Raw genomic sequence first — 20,631 nt, forward strand, 5'->3', positions numbered from 1 at the left:
ATTAGCGTGGCCACCCAAATCACCAGAATTTAATAAACTGGACTGATTTTTTTGGGGTTACGTTAATAATGAAGTTTATAAAATAACTCCAACAACAAGAGATGAGCTGAAAAATAGAATACAAAGTGTATTTCGATGTGTTCATTTACAAATGCTTCGTAGAGTAAGTAGTTCATTCAATGATCGTTTTTAGGCGTGCATAAATGTGTCAGGAGGTAATTGTGAACACCTTATGTAATTAAATATTAAAAATATTTTATCAAAAGTAGCTTTTAATTCTTTCAAACATGTTTTTTTTTGCAAAATGTATTACTGATAAATTATTTTTCGTTCTTGTTACATTGTTACATTTACATACAAAAGTAGTGTTTAATTGTCTTCACAAAATGTTGTATTTTGTGTTTGTGTGTTTTTCTATAACATTTATTACTAATTTTCTTTCTTTATTTGTTACATTTACATAAAAAGTAGTTTTTAATTGTTTCAAAAATGTTGCATGTGGTGGCTGTGTTTTTTTTTGTAAAATGTATTAGGTACTAATAAATTATTTTTATTTCTTTATTTGCTACATTGTTACATTGATTACCGGATTGATAATCAGTAATCGTCAATTGCCAATTCAGTCATAGCTTACTTGAAATTTAGATAAATTTAGACACCTAAAATAATTTGCTCTGAAAAATGAAAATATCTAGAAAACTAATAAATTTGGACATAGGGAATGTTATATAAAAATTAAAGTACGGTAATGTTACTTTTCAATAATGATATAAAATACAGGGTGTTCCATTTAACATTACTGAGAAAATAATGTACTTGCGTTTTGACTCACCCTGTATTTGATATAAAGAAAATTAGCAATGTCAATAATTCTTGAAAATTTTGACAATCAATAAAAAAATATGGCATTAATAAACCATTGCTGTTGTGCCTATTTTTATTTATACGGGGAGTTGAACTTGTTACGATTTTCATACAAAATTGGTTATAACTTTGTAAATACCCTGTATAACATAACAAACCTTTATATTTTTGTGATGGAGAAGTTAACAGGATTTCGAATATAAAATAAAATATAGGGTGGTCCATTTAAAAAAACATAAATTTAGTCTGCCCCTGTGTTATCGAACACCCTGTAACATTCTAACTAATTTTGTAATGTGAAGTTCAAAGTTGGCTACAATTTTTGTTATTAACTTTTATTGCTATCTATTACTATAGCGGATCTATTGAGCTTTACCCTACTAATCAATCACCCTGTATTTTCTTGTACTAGGTTGACTAAGTTTATCAACAGGGGATCTCCCTGTTTATATCCCCTATTGACATTAAAATTATTTGAAATACTTCCTTCTATCATGACTTTATTGAATGTGTTAGTCAGCATCCTTTTAACTAATCATACCAGTTTCTCTGATATTCCTAGTGATCTCATTGCTTCATTTAGTCTGTTTTGTAAGATACAGTTGTAGGTTTGTTTAACCTGTTCGCTACCAAGGGGGTATTAAAGTTTTGTCCTCACATACCGTAGCTATTTAAATTGACATTACGTGCAGTGCGATCCCTGGCTAATAGTCTATGGGAAAAATCAATGTGGCTCGGTAGCAGATGTGTTAAAATCAGTAAAGAGCACATGCAAGCGTAGATATTGTTCATAACTATTGTTTTGTAATAATTTTAACTTAAAAATTTGATCAGGTGTTATTCTTCCCTCTCTGAAACCAGCGTGGTATTCCTATCGTGCTATTCCTATTATCTCTGTTTCATAGGTTTTTATTCTAGTTCCTATAGTTTTTGCCAATACCTTATACAGTGAGGAGTCCTTTAATAATTGGCAAAATAACACAAGATGGACAACATAATGCATTGTGCAATAAACAGATATGAAAATAGTAGAGGTGGGAAATCTCAGTATTAACCTATAAAACATTACCACCCAAGGTAGTTTCTTACCTTTAGACGTTAGCTAAGGGCTAGTTGACTTTAGTCATATGTATGATGTTAACGTGACATTAACGTTTTTTAAATTTTAAATAATTTTGACGGAGCTGTTAGAACAAATAGAATGAGTGAGTTTGGATGCAAGACTGTCCATAAATAAATTAAAAACAAAGATTATGATTAATGAGTTAAGGCCATCGGTACATAATTCGCAAATATTTTACGGGTATCCCTACTTTTTCTGTCTTTACACGGCAAATTACGTGTACTAAAATTCACACTGGTATGGATATGTAAACATTACTAAAATGTCATTCTACTTGAAAATGTCATCATTAATTTAAAGAGATGGCTTTTGAATGTTCTTGGATAACTGTTATTTTTATAATTGCAAATTATTAATTCAGTTAATAAATGTGATAAATTTTTTCACTAACTATGTATTCAGTGATTGTAATAATTTATATGTACAACAAAAACTAATACTCAATCGAGAAAAGAGGAAAAGTGTTAAAGTGATTTTTTAATAATATATTGTTACTATGGAACGCTTACAATTTTGAACATCTTTAACAACAAAATACTTGGATCACAGAATATATTATCCTGATGTATTCTCTGCTTGGATCTTCCACAAATAATACACAATAAATAACTTTTTATTAAGTTCACGTCTTAAATCAATTATTTATCAAATACACTATAATATACCAATACATATTACTTATTTAATCAACAACTCAAAATATTCCCGATGCCATGTCAAATATTTAAAATTGTCACTGATTGTCACTGTCTGACTGACAGTATGCTGACAATATTCTATTCGACTGAGTGCGTTGTATGACAAATATAGATTTGGAAATATTACCACGGACATTGTTTTCATTTTTTTCGAATCCTGAAAAAACCAATAAATATTTTTGAAAAATTTAAATGCAGAATGAAAGACTATATTATTACCGAGGGCCGAAAGTCCCTTAGAATAAATAAAAAGTTTATTTTGAATGAGATATTTTAAATTAAATATCACACTAAATTTTCTCTTAGTTTCACCCCTGTAACTTATTAAAATAAACATTATAGAAGTTCTCAGGGACTTTCGGCCCTCGCCAATATCGTAATCTTTCATTCTGCGTTTAAATTTTTCAAAAATACTTATTAGTTTTCTCAGGATTCGAAAAAAATGGATCCCCATTTGAATAGCATTGCAGCCGAAAATACGTACCCATCCTCTTAATAATTTGACTTTAATTTTTAAAATATTTTTATTTAAAAACTAATTTAAAAATTAAACAGACACAGTTTTCCCATTCCCTCAACCAAAAAATATTCAGCTACTACCTTGTCATATTTTGACGTTTATTTGTGTCAGTCGAAACGAAAAAAATAGTGAACGTCTAAAGGTGGGAAACTATTGTAACTGGTTTTATAGGTTTATACCGATAATTTCCCACCTCTACTAGTTTCATCTCTTTTTATTTCACAACGCATTATGTTGCCCATCTTTTGTGTTATTTTGCCAGTTATTAACGCACTCATCACTGTATACCACTCCTAATAGTGTTCTTTTATCATTACGTTAATTTAATGTAAATAAAAAGTAATTTTAGGGTTTAACTGAAGATTTATCACATATTTATTTTTATTGTCATATAAATCATTTTTTGCTTTCCAGTCCAATTAAGAAAGTAGTTGAAGCAACTCCAGATCCAGCACCAAACATTGCTGATCAGGTTGAAGACATTCCGGGCCATCCTGCCACAATATTAATGAGGGAAAATCCAGAGCTAGCATTAAGATTATGTCTATGCACACAAAAGACACATTTTTATGTAGCTGAAGGTAATACTGAAGGTAAGGAGACATATTCATTCATTCATTCATTAAGCATACCTAGAGACTATAGGTAACTACAGTAGGAAAAATGAAAGAATACCCATGCGTCATCGATGATATGCATACGAATCAAATCAAAAATGTCTATTCAAAACAACGTCTAAACTAAGTTAATACTGTAAAAAAACGGATGGGACTACTACCCCACTGTACTATTTTTCGCTACGTAAATGTGCCAAAAATTTTTTGTGATGGTTTTTTTTTCTGATAATACCTATAATATATTTATGGGTAATAAATGTTACTTTTACTACCGTAATTAATTATTTGATATAGATTAATAATACAAAAATAATGAGTAAGCAAATATAGTATTATGAATTTCTCCATGTTAAAGTTGCAAGTGGACGTAAATAGTAACAGGAATTTAAAAAATGTCGTTTATGTCAGCTGCATTAAGTGACTTAAATGAAAGTAAACTTAATGAATTCAGATCATTTTGGTATCCAGATCATTTTCCAGACATCTGCAAATAAATGTACATTGGTAAAAATGTACTAATCTGTAATTTTATACACTATGATTGAAAAGTCAGAGTAATATGTACACGTTTGGCAAACTCATAGACAGAAGTTAACCATATTGACAGATGATTACTTACAAATTTTATTGACTTATTTTAATTAAATAAATACTTACCAAACCAAAAATATTATAATATAATATCAAAATAGCTTTTAAAATAACTGAGTTTATTCAAGTAAATAGGACTGATTATTAAAATTTATAAACTCTACCGAACCTAACCCAGTTTCACTGTCAAAGTGACAGAAATTGAATCTGTCAGATTATAGTTGACCAGCACGATTACTCGAATAGTAGTTTACACAATCATTATCTCTACTGATGTTGAATGTTTTTCTAAGAATGACATTAGAAGTACAGAAATAGTCAAGTGTAAGTTTAAATTTTCTACTAAATTAATATAACTACGTTGAACAATTGTATCGCCGTCTCACTCTGTCAATTATAAATATGTAACTGCGTATATCTTGGATAACGGTTTTGCTTAGTAGACAACACTTAATAATCTATCTCTCTCGTTTGTTATTTATAGAAAAAGGCAGCAAATCCAAAATATGTGCTTGATATGATCGTTCATGGGTATTCAGGGTATTCTTTCATTTTTCAGACTGTAGGTGGCATTCAAAACCTTATTCTTGGGTGGATTACTCTTCTCTATGTCATTTATATCTTGCTGCGTGTCTTTGCTGCTGTTGACTTTTTCCCATTTCTTCCTGTCCTTACACTGAACTTTCTAGTCTTTAACATCCATTGTTCTTATATCTTCTTTTACATCATCCAGCCATCTTCTAGACCTTCCTTTGTTACTTATTATTGTTAATTAGCTAAAGTTGGATACAATTTCAAGTTTATAGTTCCTTGTTATTAGATATTTTTAAGTTGTGTCATCCTTGCCAATTATTGTCATATATTTTGTTTTAAGCTGGTTTATCTTTAGCCATATTAGACCAGGACTAATATGTAAAAAAAACGTCTATTTTTGGATGTGAGAGGTGGCATTCGGATTTTTGCAGATAAAGTTAGGTGACACCTTCAGTAATAATAATCGACTTATGCTCCTTCTCAAATATGCCCGGAACATTAATAAAAAAATTAAAATATTTAAAAATATCGAAAAACATCGATTTTTTCTGCTTTCTTTGCTTATAACTTTAAAACGATTCGTTTTGGAACAAAGTCGTAGAGAAATAAAATAAAGATAATTGAATTTTGTATGATATACGACTGGTCAAAAATGTCTTAAGGTATTACCTTTTCTGCCATATAGCAATAAGTACAAAATAAGGGGGCAAAATACGCCTGTTATTATTCGATGTTTCTTAACCCCTTTGGTGGCACCTAGAACCTTAGTAATTCGATTAGAAAATTCTTATAACTTACTTAAACTGTCTACCAAATTTCATTAAAATCGACCTAATAGATTTTGCATAATAAATTTGCAATCTAAATGTTTCTAAAAAAGTTCAAATTTTTTAAAATCTTTCTGAACAAAAAGTAGACCAATTAGAAGTTGGCTAATTTTTTTACATATAAAGAGGTGCTTTACCTATCTAATACACTTTACAGAATTAAAATCGGATTATTTAAGGGGCCTCAGCAATGTTTTAAAATTATAAACAATTTTTTGGATTATAAACAAATAGCTTTATTTAATAATAAAAAAATTAATTTTTGGCAATGCAAATAATTAAAACCGGTATAATTTGACTTAAACTTTCAAATGCTGTCAGCAGAATTGCTAATATTTATTTTTTAATTAATTAAAAGTTATTCTCGTTCAAACATTGCAATTTTTCGATTTTTTGAAAGTTCCACCGCGTTTATCTCGAAAACTATGCATCCTACGAAAGAACTTGTAAGAACATTTTTTGCTTAGAATTACCCAAAAAATACAAAAAATGTTTTATTTTGCGAAAAATCGATGTTATGTAATTCCTCAAGTTCTTTGTTTATAACAATCTTATCGACATCCGGATCAACTGTTACCCAAAAAATTCGTGCGCTACGGGTCAAAATACATAAAAAAAACTTGGGTAAGTCCATCTAAATAAAAGAGCCCGTAGCACCCCCTCCTGGCCACAGCACTAATTTGTTTATAAGCCAAAAAATTGTTTTAACTTTAAAACATTGCTGAGGCTGTTTAAATAATCCGATTTCAATTCTGTAAAGTGCATTAGATAGGTGGAGTGCTTTTTTATATGTAAAAAAATTGACAAATCTTTGTATGTTCTAGTTTTTGTTGTGAAAGATTTTAAAAAATTTTAATTTTTTTAAAAAAGTTTAGATTGCAAAATTATTATGCAAAATCTAGTAAGTCAATTTTAATGAAATTTGGTAGACGGTTTTAGCACATTACAAAAATTTTCTAAGCGAATTAGGAAGGTTCCAAGTGTAGCCTAAGTGATGGAAAAACATTAAATAAGGACAGGCTTGTTTTACCCCCTTATTTTATATTTATTGCTATTTTGCAGCAAGGGTGATAAATTCAGACATTTTTAACCAATCGTATCTGATAGAAAATTTAATTATCTTTGTTTTATTCCTATACGATTTTGTTCCAAAATGAATCGTTTTAAAGTTATATGCAAAGAAAGTAGAAAAAAAAAACGAAATTTTTTGAAATTTTTAAATATTTTATTTTTTTTATTAATGTTCCGGACATATTTAAGAAGGAGCATAAGTCAATTATTATTAACGAAGTTATCACCTAACTTTATCCGCAAAAATCCGAGAATGCCACCTCTCACATCCACCTAAAAACAGATCCTTCCTGGTCTATATTCTCTTTGCTTCCTTATCTAATTTTCAACTGCTTTTAGAAGTATCATCTTCGTCTTTGCTAGGATGACTAGATCATCTTCATATGCTATTACAGTAGAACCTCGTTTATCCGTCAGGGCACCGGACCAAGGGTATGACGGATAATCGAAAAGACGGTTAACAGAACATTAAAAAAAGATAAAAATTGATAATATAACTCTTAAATTTCATTTGTATGTTTTTTTTAATAATACAAGAGGAATTTATGTTCGTGCTATTATTGTCTAATTTGGTTTAAAATATACTGAAATCTTTGTTTGTTTTACTGACGCTTCACATTTTACAAGGGCTGCATTTCTTAATCTGCGTAAGATCATGCAATCTACTTTATTGGATTCTTCTTGTCAAGAATGCTACTCGATGGATGGTTGTATGTGCGATGCATCTTCTTTAGGCAAATCTTTGTCAGTTGCAAAAGCATCATCGACATCGCCACCGTCAAATTCAAAGTGTGTGTCAGCTTTAAACCTGTTTCGTCAGTGTCTGTTTTTGCTATGATATATATGATTTCATCATATATGTCAGAGGTGGCCAAACTGTGGCTCGCGAGCCACATGTGGCTCTTTAAAGGATTATTTGTGGCTCTCAATAAATGTACCTGAATTACTTTTAATTTTGTGTTTCAAAATGTCTTAAATTACTGACAACAAAAATATAAAAGACTAAGTGTAACAACAGGACTTAGACAAGGAGACCCTTTATCACCGTTGCTATTCAATTTGGCCTTAGAATATGTAAAAAGTAAAATATCATCTAAGTTGACAGGGCGATTTGCGAATCGAGGATCAAAACTATTGTTGGACTTTGCTGATGACCTAGGCAGAGTCGTTCATTCTACAAGAGACGTGAAGGGGGTGTTTTGACATCTCGAGGAAGAAACAAGTAGTCTGGGCCTTCGACAAAACGAAGAGAAGATGAAATACATGCTAATAACCAAAAATCCAAGACAAAGAGTTAGGCAGAACATAGTACATTCGAAGTAAGTAGTAAAAGAGTTTAAATATCTAGCGGCGGCAACCACATATGACAACCACATATAAAAAGAGGTCTCAGCAAGGATAGCTGCGTGGAATAGAGCATTATTCTCCCTAGCATCATTATTAAGATCTAAGCTTCTAAAAAGACAATCTAAATTAAGACTGTACATGTCAATTATTCACCCAATTTTTACTGAAAGTGAAACATGGACTCTAAATCAGCGGAAAATAGATAAGCTGCTGGTATTTGAAAGGAAAGTTCTCAGAATGATATTGGGCCCTCAAAGAAATGAATTGACAGGAGAGTGAAGAAGGCGACGTAATGCCGAATTGGTGACTGTGTATGGTACTGAAAACATCGTCAGACATATTATAAAAGATAAGATAAAATGGGCAAGTCATGTAGTAAGATCAGAGGAACACAGAGTATTAAAGACAGTGTTTTTGAGAGACGGTAGAAGATCAGTAAGCCGTCCCAAAAAAAGATGGAAGGATGATGAAAAATTGAAGTAGGTATCCTGTATTAGTAAAGGTTACTTGTAGATTTTTGAAACAACGATTTGAACCAATTTTATCACTTTAAAATTCGTGTAGTCCAAACAGAAAAAGTAAGAGAAAAATTTAATACATTCTTTACACTTTTTAAATATATAATTATTTAATTGCGGCTCGCGAAAAATTTCAAATTTTGAAAAATGGCTCGGACTATCAAGGAGCTTGGCCACCCCTGATATATGTCATAGCCGTTTGCTTCCTCATCATAAGTTAACCATTCGTTTATATCATCTTGAGGCAACGAAAACAAAACAGTTGATTCAGCCATAACTTCCTTTGTTACCGCACTGTACATTTCAGCGAATTTCGTTTGGCTTATTGCAATGCTCAAAAAAACGAATTGATGACTCAATTTTTTGCTTATGTACTCAATACAACTTATGTACGGACCCTGACGGTTAACAGAGGTGACGGTTAATGGAGAGACGGATAATCGAGGTTCCACTGTACTTGGAAGTTGATCTGTAATAATGTTTTTGTTTGCGAAGTTTGTCTTCCTTATTATTGCTTCCAATATCAGGTTAAACAGTGTCGGGGAGAATAGAGTCACCTTGTTTCACGCCTTTGTTTACTTTGATCTCCTTAGAAGTTGTTCCGTTGAAACCGATCTTTGCTGTTGTGCTCTTTAGGCTCACTGTTCGCATATGTCTTAATTTTGCTGGGGTTCAAAGATGCTCTAGTCCTTCCATCATTTTCGTCAGATAAATTGTATCAAAAGCGCTTTTGAAATCCATGAATATTACATGCATTTCTCTTGATTTTTGAATTATTCGCTCCACTTTATGTATGGAATTAATTGTCGATTTACTCAATCTTAACCTGTTCTAGTATTCTTATAATATTCGTTCAGCACATGATTTAAGTCTCATGTTTAGTACATTTGCTAGAATTTTATATGCAGTGTTTAATAGGGATATTGCTCTGTAATTCTTGCACTCATCCGAATCTGTTTTGTTCCAATCATCTGGTAGTGTTTTGTGTCCATATTTGTTGTATTAGCTTGTTTATTTCTTTGTGTAATTGTCTTCCTCCGTATTTTATTAATTCCGCTGCTATTTCATATTCTCCTACTGCTTTTCCCTTTCAGAGGTTTCTGATTTCTTTTTGTACTTCTGTGGGAATTTCTACTTTGCCGTTATCTTGTACTGTTGGCCTTCCTTCTTCATCGTAGTATAAGGAGACATATAAGAGATTATAATTTACATTTCTGATCAATTAAACACCAAAATCTTTAACTGAGATGTAAAAAAACTGATAAAACGAGTAGACTAAACTTAAAATACGAAGCAGTAAAATATATTTATTCATGGTAGTCTTAATCTTTGTTACAGATATTGTTTATTGTTCTGCCGTTGACAGTATTGATGACAAGTTAGTAGGATGCTCTCGAGAAGTCACTGTGGGTGTATCATCACTTATAAGACCATCAAGAAGGGTACCATACATGACGCTCTGTGAATTACACAAAAATAGAATGATTAGGCACAACTGTTGCCCAACATGTGGCATATTTTGTACCCAGGTAGGTAAGGCTTAAAATAAATACAGTTTTTTGTTTTCACCCATTTGGAAAAAATTTGAAAACCTTAAATTATTCATGTCCGTCTGTGCCTCTGTAAACACAACTCCTCCTTTATTAGACCAGATATAATGACAAATTAGGTGTCGAATGAAAGCTTATAACCCAAGGATGGTATTCTTTTTCTCATGATCATCTTTCAGTGCGTCACAGTTTTTCGATTTCTTTCTAACGCATTAAATTGTATGTGACAGAAAAAAGGCACGTCCGTGATTACAACAATTATTCTAGTTATTCTAGTTGTCCATAGATGGCGCCATAATAAAAAAATATTTTTTTTAATTAGATAATAATATTACAAATATAATCTGTATAATTTATAAGACTATACAAATCAAAGAAAATACCATTTTATAAATGCAAGAAACACATTTGATTTGTTTTTATTCCAAATTGAAAATAAAATGTGACAACTGTCAGATTTAACTAAAATGTCATGTTAGAATAAATGTCATAAATGTGTATTATCACGGACTTACCCTTTTTCCTATCATTTGTTACGCACTGAAAAATGCTCATGAAAAGGACAATATTAAAGGTGAGGAATTTGACATACGACTTCCGGTTTTAGAGTTGCAACCGGAAATACTGTTTTAAAGTCGCCGAAATAGTATAAGTGAGTATATTATTCTATGCGTATTAGCAAGACAAAAACAAATATATACTTTCGGTTTCATGCCTGTCTGTCCGTCCGTCTGTCTCCGCGAATAAAAGTTTTCCGTTATTAAAACAGATAGAATGACAAATGAGGTGTCGAATGAGAGCTTATAACCCAAAGATGGTAATAGAGTTGAGAAATTTCACCTCGTCCTTCTGGTTTTAGATTTGCAACAGCAAGTTGCCGAAATTTGCCGATGACACTGTATTAGCTTTAGCTGACACAGGTTTAAATTCAGCAGTTGCAAAAATCAATAGGGTACTGCCGGGGATATTTGTCTTAAAAGTAATAAACTAAAGTTAAATGTCAATAAAACAAAAGCAATTATTTTTACAACCAAATATAAATTTAATCTGTTGAATTTAAGGAACGTCGATATAAGGATTGATGGTGAGCAAATTGAAGTAGTATCAACTATTAAATATTTGGGTTTTCAATTGGATAATTTTCTTAATTTCGATGAACATTTTAATTACATTAATAAAAAAATTAGTAAAAGATTACACTTTTTCTCAAAAATTGCCAAAAACCTATCAACTTTCACTAAAATAACGGTGTACAACACCATCATCCAACCTCACTTCGATTATTGTGCTTCTGTTCTACATCTATTTAATCTAAATAAAATGAACCAACTTCAGAAACTCCAAACTCGTGGTATGCGTATTATATTAAAAGCTAATCGTTATACTTCTATAGTAACTATGTTAAAGACGCTTTAGTGGTTTTCAGTAAAGCAGAGACTGTACTATTTTATAATGTTGTTAATTTATGAAATAATTCGCCGCCGCCTACGAAAAGTATAACTCCGAAAAATGCCGTTAAGAATAGAACTTTCAATGAACGCCGCAAAAAACATTTTCGATTATATGATTGTGAAAATTATAATCCCTAATAAATAATTAGCGAAAAAATTTATTTTTTGAGGAGTATCGGCAAAAAACATCATTTCTGTTTGTGGGTCCTCGAAAATTATAATTAGTAAAAAGTTCTCAGAAATAATTGTTTTCGTCGGCAAATACAGAAACATAAAGGGAAATAATTGTTTTCGTCGGCATCTATTATGAACTAAATATTTTCATTATAAATATTTTGGGAGTTATAATCTTCGCGGACACGCATATAAAAAAATTGTAATCGCCAATACTTATCAAAGAGTTATGATTTTCACTGGACATGTATTAGGAATCACATTAATCATAGGTATCAGCGAATTAACTGCTTAGCTCCACCTTATTTTTACCAGTTTATTTGTTTTCATAGTGACATATATGACCATAACACAAGAAATAAAAACAACATTTATGTAAACAGAGTTAATCTAACTAACTCAATGTCATTTTTTTTTTTATTTTATAATGGCTTTGGCTTAGCCAATTAGCCAGACTATTTGTTTTTTTTGTATAGTATTACAATAATAATTTTTAGTTTAATATCTAAGCCTACTTATAATCTAAATTTACAGGGTGTTATAATATGATAATGGATACATCTTTCAATTTTGTATGATGTGTTTACAATTTTTAATTTCATTATCTAAGCCTATTTAAAATTTAAATTTACAGGACATTACATATTGTAAAGACATTTTAACGTCTGCTTATTTTTTGGAAAAATTATTTCATTTAAATTAATAGGTAAAGGACGATTTAGATCAATTAATTTTTCATACATTACTTTAATATTTTGTCTGTACTGTCCACACTCCAATATGAGGTGCTGTAGCTCTCCAATTATACCACATGCGCAATATGGGTTATCACTGATACCTATGCTGTGTTTGTATGCTGGGGTTAGTGCGTTATTTGATCTCATTCTGTTTATTGTTTTTATAAATAACCTATTCGATTCATATTTAAACCATCTCTCATTGGGAATTAGTGGTTGGCAATTTTTAAAATTTATTCCCGTTGTACTTTGGTTATATACACGTTGCCAATTTTGTTTGCAATGGTTTTTACTGATATTATCTATATCGGTTACTGGTAGAAGTATGTTGTTTATGTTTCGATTGGTTAAAGCTGCAGATTTAGCTAATTTGTCGACTTCTTCATTTCCTAATATTTCAGAATGTCCTCTAACCCAACAAATAATTGAACTGCCCGAGGAAGTAATATCATAATATAGACTCTTAATTTCTATCTCAATGTGGTTTAGATTTTTTGTCGATTGGATAGAAGTGAGCTTCTCCATAATGCTTCTACAATCTGTGAAAATAATATAACTGTCCATACCAACAGAGACTATATATTTTAACGCAAGTATTAAAGCTGATAATTCGGCAGTATATATTGAAGCTTCATTAGGCAATCGGCATGATTCTTTATATTCAGAATTCCAGTGATATATTGCACATCCGGTTTTATTTTGAATTTTCGAGCCGTCATGCGTCAGCTTCATTAGGCAATCGGCATGATTCTTTATATTCAGAATTCCAGTGATATATTGAACATCCGGTTTTATTGTGAATTTTGGAGCCGTCAGTAAAAATATATTGAAACATAGGCCACCTGTCTTTAATTATTTTGTTGATAATACTGCCTGGAAGGTTTGAATCCATGTAATATGTTTGTATTACCTCGGGAAAGAGAGTTTCAGAAAGTTTAGTGTAAAATGGAGGTATTTTATTCTTGTACATTTGGTCTTCATACATTGTCAATTTCCTCAATGTCATCTTTATTATTTAAGAGTTTTCAAGAATATAATGAACTGTCCATGCATTTGAAAGATTGTAAGTCATTTTTAAGATTTAAAAGTGAATTGAGGAAATATATCAAAATCCTCAATATAATTGAGGATTTGTAAAGTATAACTTCAAAATAGCTTTAGTATAGAAAATTTAGTTTTGTGTTGTATATATATTTTTTTATTTTATTATATATTATATTACCTAGAACAGTAAGTCAGATATACCTAGGAATAGGTATTCTTAGGTATAGGTTACCTAACTGGTAATTGTGGTTACCTGTGACAAATAACTTTTTATGTGTAGCATAAGTTCATATTGTAATTTTTGTTTTAATTTATGTATATTAGGTGTTGCCTACTTCAAATAAAGATCTATATCTATCTAAATAGTACAAGCAATATACAGGGTGTCCCGGAAAATAGTGCGTTCCTTCAAGTTACGGGCTAAGTGTACCATTTAGAGCAAAAAAGTCTGATACATTTTTTTTGTAAAGTCAACCGTTTTCAAAAATATAATTTATTAATTTTAATGCATTTGATTAATGTCCACAGAAACGCAAATACAGCCGGCAACTCTGCGTTCCGTCTTCTGTGTAAAAATAATTTTACTGTAACTCAACTATCATGAATCATCGACCATTAGGCATAATATGTATTGATAAAACACTGATAACAGTGATAGAAAAACAGCATAATATTTGTGTTTATTAAATATCTAATAAATAAGGCTTGTAAAGTTTGTAACTTACATGAAATTCTTTTATAACAATCAAGCTACGTCTTCAGGAAGTATCTATCGGTATAACATGTTACAAAAATTTGAGTACTACATTTCTCCAATCTTCTGGGAAATTCGAACGGTTCAATCAGATAATTACTAATAATCCCAGCCCATAAATTCATACTTTTGGCAATTATGAGAGTTAAACACACCATTTCTCGTAAAACAAGCTTTATCTGCACACAACACTTTACACAGAAATTCGGGTTCTCTGAAGATTTTGTTTTGAAACCATCTACAAATCCTTAAACTTCGAAGTAAATCGCCTTGGTGTACCTAAATCTTGCACTAATTATATACTATAGGTACGTAATTAACATGATACTTGCGATCGAAATCATGACAATACCATAACGATACGATGTATTCTCGGGTTACAGGTAATTATGATATTATGACTGTTTGTGTTTACAATTTTAAATATCTTCGCTATGTCAAAATAAGTAAAACTGCCGGGTTGCCAAATATAAATTTTAGTAGAAGACATTATTTTATTTTTTTGAGGCAACAAATGACTTTAGAAAAAAAAATTATAAGAAAGTTTTTTTTTAATGGTGCATTCTACCCACACCTTTAAGGAACGCACTATTTTCCGGGACACCCTGTATTATTCGACGCGTCTTAGCAAGACGAAAATAAATTAATATACATATATGTAGGACTTCCAGAGGTTTCATGCCTATGTGTCCCTCTGTCTGTTTGTCCGAGAATGTAACAACTACGTTATTAGAACTGATAGAATGGCAAATAAGGCGTCAAGTGAGAGCTTATAACTTATGAATGGTATTAAAGGTGAGAAATTTAACCTCGGACTTCCAGTTCCAGTCCAGATTCCAGAGTTGAGACCGGAAGTATGTACTGTTTTAAAGTCGCCCAAATAGTACAAGAGTTATATTACTCGACGCGCTTTAGCAAGACGAGAATAAATATATACTTCCGGATTTTATATATGGTTAAAAAGTTCTAACCGTAAGTGCCACATTGAGGCTATTGATTATGTTCAAAATAAGAGGGCTAAAAGGAACTACAACGTTAACGGGATTTTATTGTCTCATATGGTCAATGGAGACAATGGATCTCTATATTTGAAAAAACCGCAGATGGGTGCGTTTTTGAGAAAGGGGTGAATTAGTCCCTAGGCACAGGGTGAATTAGGATGAGTTGATGAGTTCTATTCACTTTTGGTACAAACACGTCTACAGGAAAATTATGCCAGGTTAAATGTACTATCGAAATATCATATTTTAAAGTCAAAAGTATTTTTGTTTACAAAAATATATTTAACAGGAAAGCAAGAAAAAAACACGAAAGAAAGCAATTTTGTCCCATAACTTTTTTCCACAGGTATATAGGTATAGTCATTGCTTCAACGAAACATAACTACCATCCTTCCTCTTTAAAATGACGTTTGGTAGAAGTCTCTAGGATTTATAGTTTCCGAAATAGGATTTTTCAAAGTTCGCCACTCACAGCATTTTTGAGCCATTTTCCCCATTATTTCGCAAACATTGTTCTGTAACATTTTTCTACGCATTTCTAGGTATATGCAATGGTACATTTAGTAGAAAGAGAAATGAATTACCTTTAAAATGGTCTATTGCGTAATGTTGTACGACTATTTTCAAGTTATGCTTTTTCAGGATTTTATACTTTTAATGATTTTTGTTTTTTTTATGATTATTTTTTTTTTAATTTCTCATTATGACTTTTTTTCTTGTACAATTAGGTATATACATTGTGGACTAAAAAAAAGCTTATTTTCTTTACTGTAAAATGGTGTATTGCAAAAAAACTCTATGATTATTTTTAAACAAGATATCCGTAAGATATCCAAAGGTATCCGTAATTTGAGAAAAATTTTAAATTTTTTTATTTTTTTATTATAATTCTTATAATTAGAAGAATATAATTGCATATTATAACTAATAATTTTTTTAATGACACTTTTCGATATTGTGAAATATAAAGGTACTTTACTCCTGAGCGAAATTCATTTTTTTTAACATACCTCGTACACTATTGATAACATTTTTAATCTGATGATTACATCTTAGGTTTTAGACAATGCAGAGCATTTTATAAACAATGATTTTTTTCATAAAGTTAATAATAAAAAAGTTTTTCATATGGTTCCAACTTAGTGGGACCTATTGCATGTGTATAGGGTGAGGCAGATAAAGGGCCTATTAGAAATATCTCGAGAACTAAAGGCAACTGAATTATGAAAATTGGAATAAGGGGGTTTTGAAGCCTGATCTATTTAATGAAAATATTTTCATCGATTTGGTACTTCCGGTTATACCGGAAGTTGCTTATAACTTCGTTTTTTTAAATGGGACACCCTGTATATTTTTACATTTTTGGATTCTCCTCGATTTTGTCTTTCTTAAAATATAAGGGTTTATAACATTATACAGGGTAGGTTAAAATATAATTACGTTTTCTTATTAATTTCGTAGCAATATTCACACCCTGTAGGATTGTAGTAGTTTGACATAATAAACTCTATTTGTGTTCAAAGGATTTTTAATATAGTCTACTTTTGTTAACAATTATTAGTGTAGCTAAATTTTTAATTTTAGTATACAGGGTGGGTCGAAGCTCGGAATGAGTATTTTCTGAGTTTTCTTAAATGGAACACCCTATATTTTAGTATTGTAATGAAATGATATTCCATGGTACTTTTTTACTTCTTAAGCATTCCCTATACCTAACTGCTTTAATTTGTGCTTAATTGTTAATCGCACCAACAATCTTAACTTCGATGGTATTTTGATAGTTCAACCATTATTGACAATTTTAAGTATAAGTCTAGATTAATATGTATTTATTTCCAAAAAATTATTTGTTATTGAATATTTTCACGGCCAAACTAATACAATGTCACCTATTTTGTGTTGCAATTAATGTTTGATTTGAATCACAAATAACTCACGAATTAAAGCAGTTAGGTATAGGGAATGCTTAATAAATTAAAAAGTACCATAAAATAATATTTCATTACAATACTAAAATACAGGGTGTTCCATTTAAGAAAACTCAGAAAATACTCATTCCGAGTTTCGGCCAACCCTGTATACTAAAATGAAAAATTTAACTATACTAATAACTCTTAACAATAGTAGACTATATTAAAAATCATTTGAACATTAATAGAGTTTATTATGTCAAACTAATACAATCCTACAGGATGTGAATGTTGCTACGAAATTAATAAGAAAACGTAATTATCTTTTAACCTACCCTATATAATATTACAAAACCTTATATTTTAAGAAAGAAGAAATCGAGGAAAATCCAAAAATGTAAAAATATATAGGGTGTCCTATTTAAAAATACGAAGTTACAATCAACTTCCGGTATAACCGGAAGTAGCAAAGAGACCAACATATTTTCATTAAATAGTTTATACCTCAAAACCCTTGTATACCAATTTTCATTATTCTGTTAGCTTTAGTTCTCGAGATATTTCTAATAGGCCCTTTATCTGCCTCACCCTGTATATGTGAAACTTTGAAAAAGCATATCTTGTTTAAAAATAGACCTAGAATTTTTTACAATACACCATTTTAAAGTAAAGAAAATTAGCTTTCGTTTTTATTGCACAATGTCTATACCATATACAATAAAAAAAAGTTACAATGAGAAATTTAAAAATAATCGTAAAATGTATCAAAAATCATTAAAAGTATAAAATTTAAAAAAACCATATCTTGCTAAAAAACAGTCAGACAGCAGACAGCCTTCTACAAAATACCATTTTAAAGGTAATTGACTTTTCTTCCTATTAAATGTAATATTCGTATACCTAAAGCTACGTAAAAAAAAGTTACAGAACAATGTTTGCGAAGTAACAATGAAAATGGCCCAAAATCGCTGAGTGTGGCGAAATTTGAAAAATCATATTTTGAAAATTACAGAAACTTCTACCAAACATCATTTTAAAGAGGAAGGATGGACGTTTTTTTTTCTTTGAAGCAATGCCTATACCTATATTTCCGTTAAAAAAAAGTTATGGGGCAAGAAACAAAATTGTTATCTTTCGTGTTTTTTTCTTGCTTTTCTTTTGAGTATATTTTTGTAAAAAAAATATCTTTGACTTTAAAATGAGATATTTCGATATTAAATTTAACCTGGAAAAATTTTCCTATAGACGTCTTTGTACCAAACGTGAATAGAACTCACCCTAATTCGCCCTGCTCCTAGGGACTAATTCACCCTTTTCTCAAAAACTCACCCCTTTAAATGGTAGCACTCCACGGTTTTTTCATATTTAGAGCTCCATTGACTATATGAAATATCAAAACCCCGTTAACGTTGTAGTTCCTTTCTAAAATACATAATCAATAGCCTAATTATAGTTGCAGAAATAGTACATGTGATATCGCGTATTCAAAAATCGAGCCCGAATATTTAGTTCTGGTTTTGATGTCATTTCGGGTTAAAAAGTTATAACCGGAAGTTTGACAAAACGACTCAAAATTAGTGATATCGATATATCTATCAATCGACAAAAGTTACACGAAGAGTTCAAATATCGACTTCCGGTTTTACTTCCGGTCACGTTGGGTGAAAACCTAGACTTACCAAGTCCAATTGCTTGTTTTTGTAAATAAAACTGTTAAACTATCATTGGTTTCTTTGTATTTTACAGGGAAAATTTGTACAATGTGAATCGAATCATCAGTTTCATGAAAAATGTCGTTTGACAGTAGGTAGTACAGAATGTTGTCCCCATTGCGGCACCTCATCTCCTTCCAGAGACCTCCTACTTAAATTCCAATGCACAAAAAACCCCGTGTTTCTTCCTACTCAAAAATCAAAAGGGTAAGCAGTAGATTTGTAATACTGGGTGTCCCAAAAGTAATGCAAGAAATAAAAATCACATATTTTTTGGAATAAATGCTACAATTATACAATTAATTTAAATCTTGTATGAATTTTGGGACATATTTTATAGCCTATGCTTAATATCTATTTGGTATATGAACCTAATACTATTTACTAATGTACAATGTGATTCATAAGTGTTAAATCAATATTGCGACTACAAAATTGAAGAAATCCAAACAAATCTACCATAGAATGGAATATAATCACCTATTTTGTCCTCTATTGTAAAAAATAATTTTATCAAGGAACTTTTACTGTTTGAAAAATCGTCGCTAAATATTTTTGTTGGTATTTTGTTTTCATAGAAACTTAAAACAGAAGAAAATGGAAAACTGTCCTCAAGTCTGCCCAAATTAGTTTCACTATGTTCTATGAGTCTTTTGTCTTTTTTGGTATATTGTATTGGTTTAATTTAGTCTTTTCTCTTTGTTTTTTGGTACTTCAAAAACATGATCTGATGAAGGAGCTGGAGAATGCTCAGAAACTGTGCGTTTTTGTGATATTGGATCTGTTTCTATTTGGTTAGTTTGGAGTTTTGTGCTTAGTGTTTCATTTTGCACTACTTGATCATTCAGTTCGGTTTGATTTCGTGGGATGTCACTAGTTACTTCTTCAGTCGCCTGATTGCTACTATTTTCAATAGAGTTCTCACCTGCTTCTGTATTCTGAGGAATTGCAGTGGTGTCGCCTGATACAGATGCCTTTGCTGGACAGTCTTTAGCTGAATGAACCATATTCTATATTATGTCTCCTCATGAGTGATAATGAAAGAATCGGGTAAGGTATGGTTGGTTAAAGGGGATATGTAGGTTTGTCGCCTGAAGCTTAATATATGCTGGAATTCAGTCCCTATATGTAGAAATGATAAGAGTGACAAAAGGTTGACACCAAGTGCTTGCAGTTTGGATTCTAAGATTGAGTGTGGAATAGATGGACATCCGTTTGAGAGTACTAGTCGTTGGCTGGGTGTGATTAGTCGACGTGCTTGTAAGAGCTGTTGATTAACTTTGATTTTTCCGTGGTTGATAATAAAATCATCCACTAATTTTTCATTTGATAAGTAAATGCACATTCTGTTGTTGGAAAGCTTTGAACAGAAAATAATATTCATTGGTCGAATAATTCGGCTTAAACTGTGAAGGTAATCTTCAATTTTGGTGTTATCAATTGCGTCGAACACAATTGCTTGATTTCTTGATGGAAAAACATTAGCGGTTGGTTGTCTGGTTACGGAAGAGTAACTTTTAGGTTGTAGAGATTGTTGGTCTGGTGCAGAACTAGGTTAAGTTGACGTAGATGAGGATGCCATGATGTA

The 20,631-nt window shown here is 30.9% G+C and overlaps 1 protein-coding gene across 3 annotated transcripts in view; it reads left to right on the plus strand.

The window, feature by feature from the left end:
• The window catches only part of LOC114328250 (histone-lysine N-methyltransferase EHMT1), an 88,619-nt gene that overhangs the window by 6,493 nt on the left and 61,495 nt on the right, over window positions 1-20,631 (plus strand). For all 3 annotated transcript variants that reach the window (XM_028277049.2, XM_028277047.2, XM_028277048.2), the window contains exons 3-5: window positions 3,620-3,798; window positions 10,049-10,239; window positions 19,078-19,250. In XM_028277049.2, the coding sequence (XP_028132850.2) occupies window positions 3,620-3,798; window positions 10,049-10,239; window positions 19,078-19,250 (543 nt within the window). The remainder of the gene's footprint in view (window positions 1-3,619; window positions 3,799-10,048; window positions 10,240-19,077; window positions 19,251-20,631) is intronic.

The sequence above is a fragment of the Diabrotica virgifera genome, chromosome 8 (genome assembly GCF_917563875.1).
Source record: "Diabrotica virgifera virgifera chromosome 8, PGI_DIABVI_V3a".
NCBI classification, from domain to species: Eukaryota; Metazoa; Arthropoda; class Insecta; order Coleoptera; family Chrysomelidae; genus Diabrotica; species Diabrotica virgifera.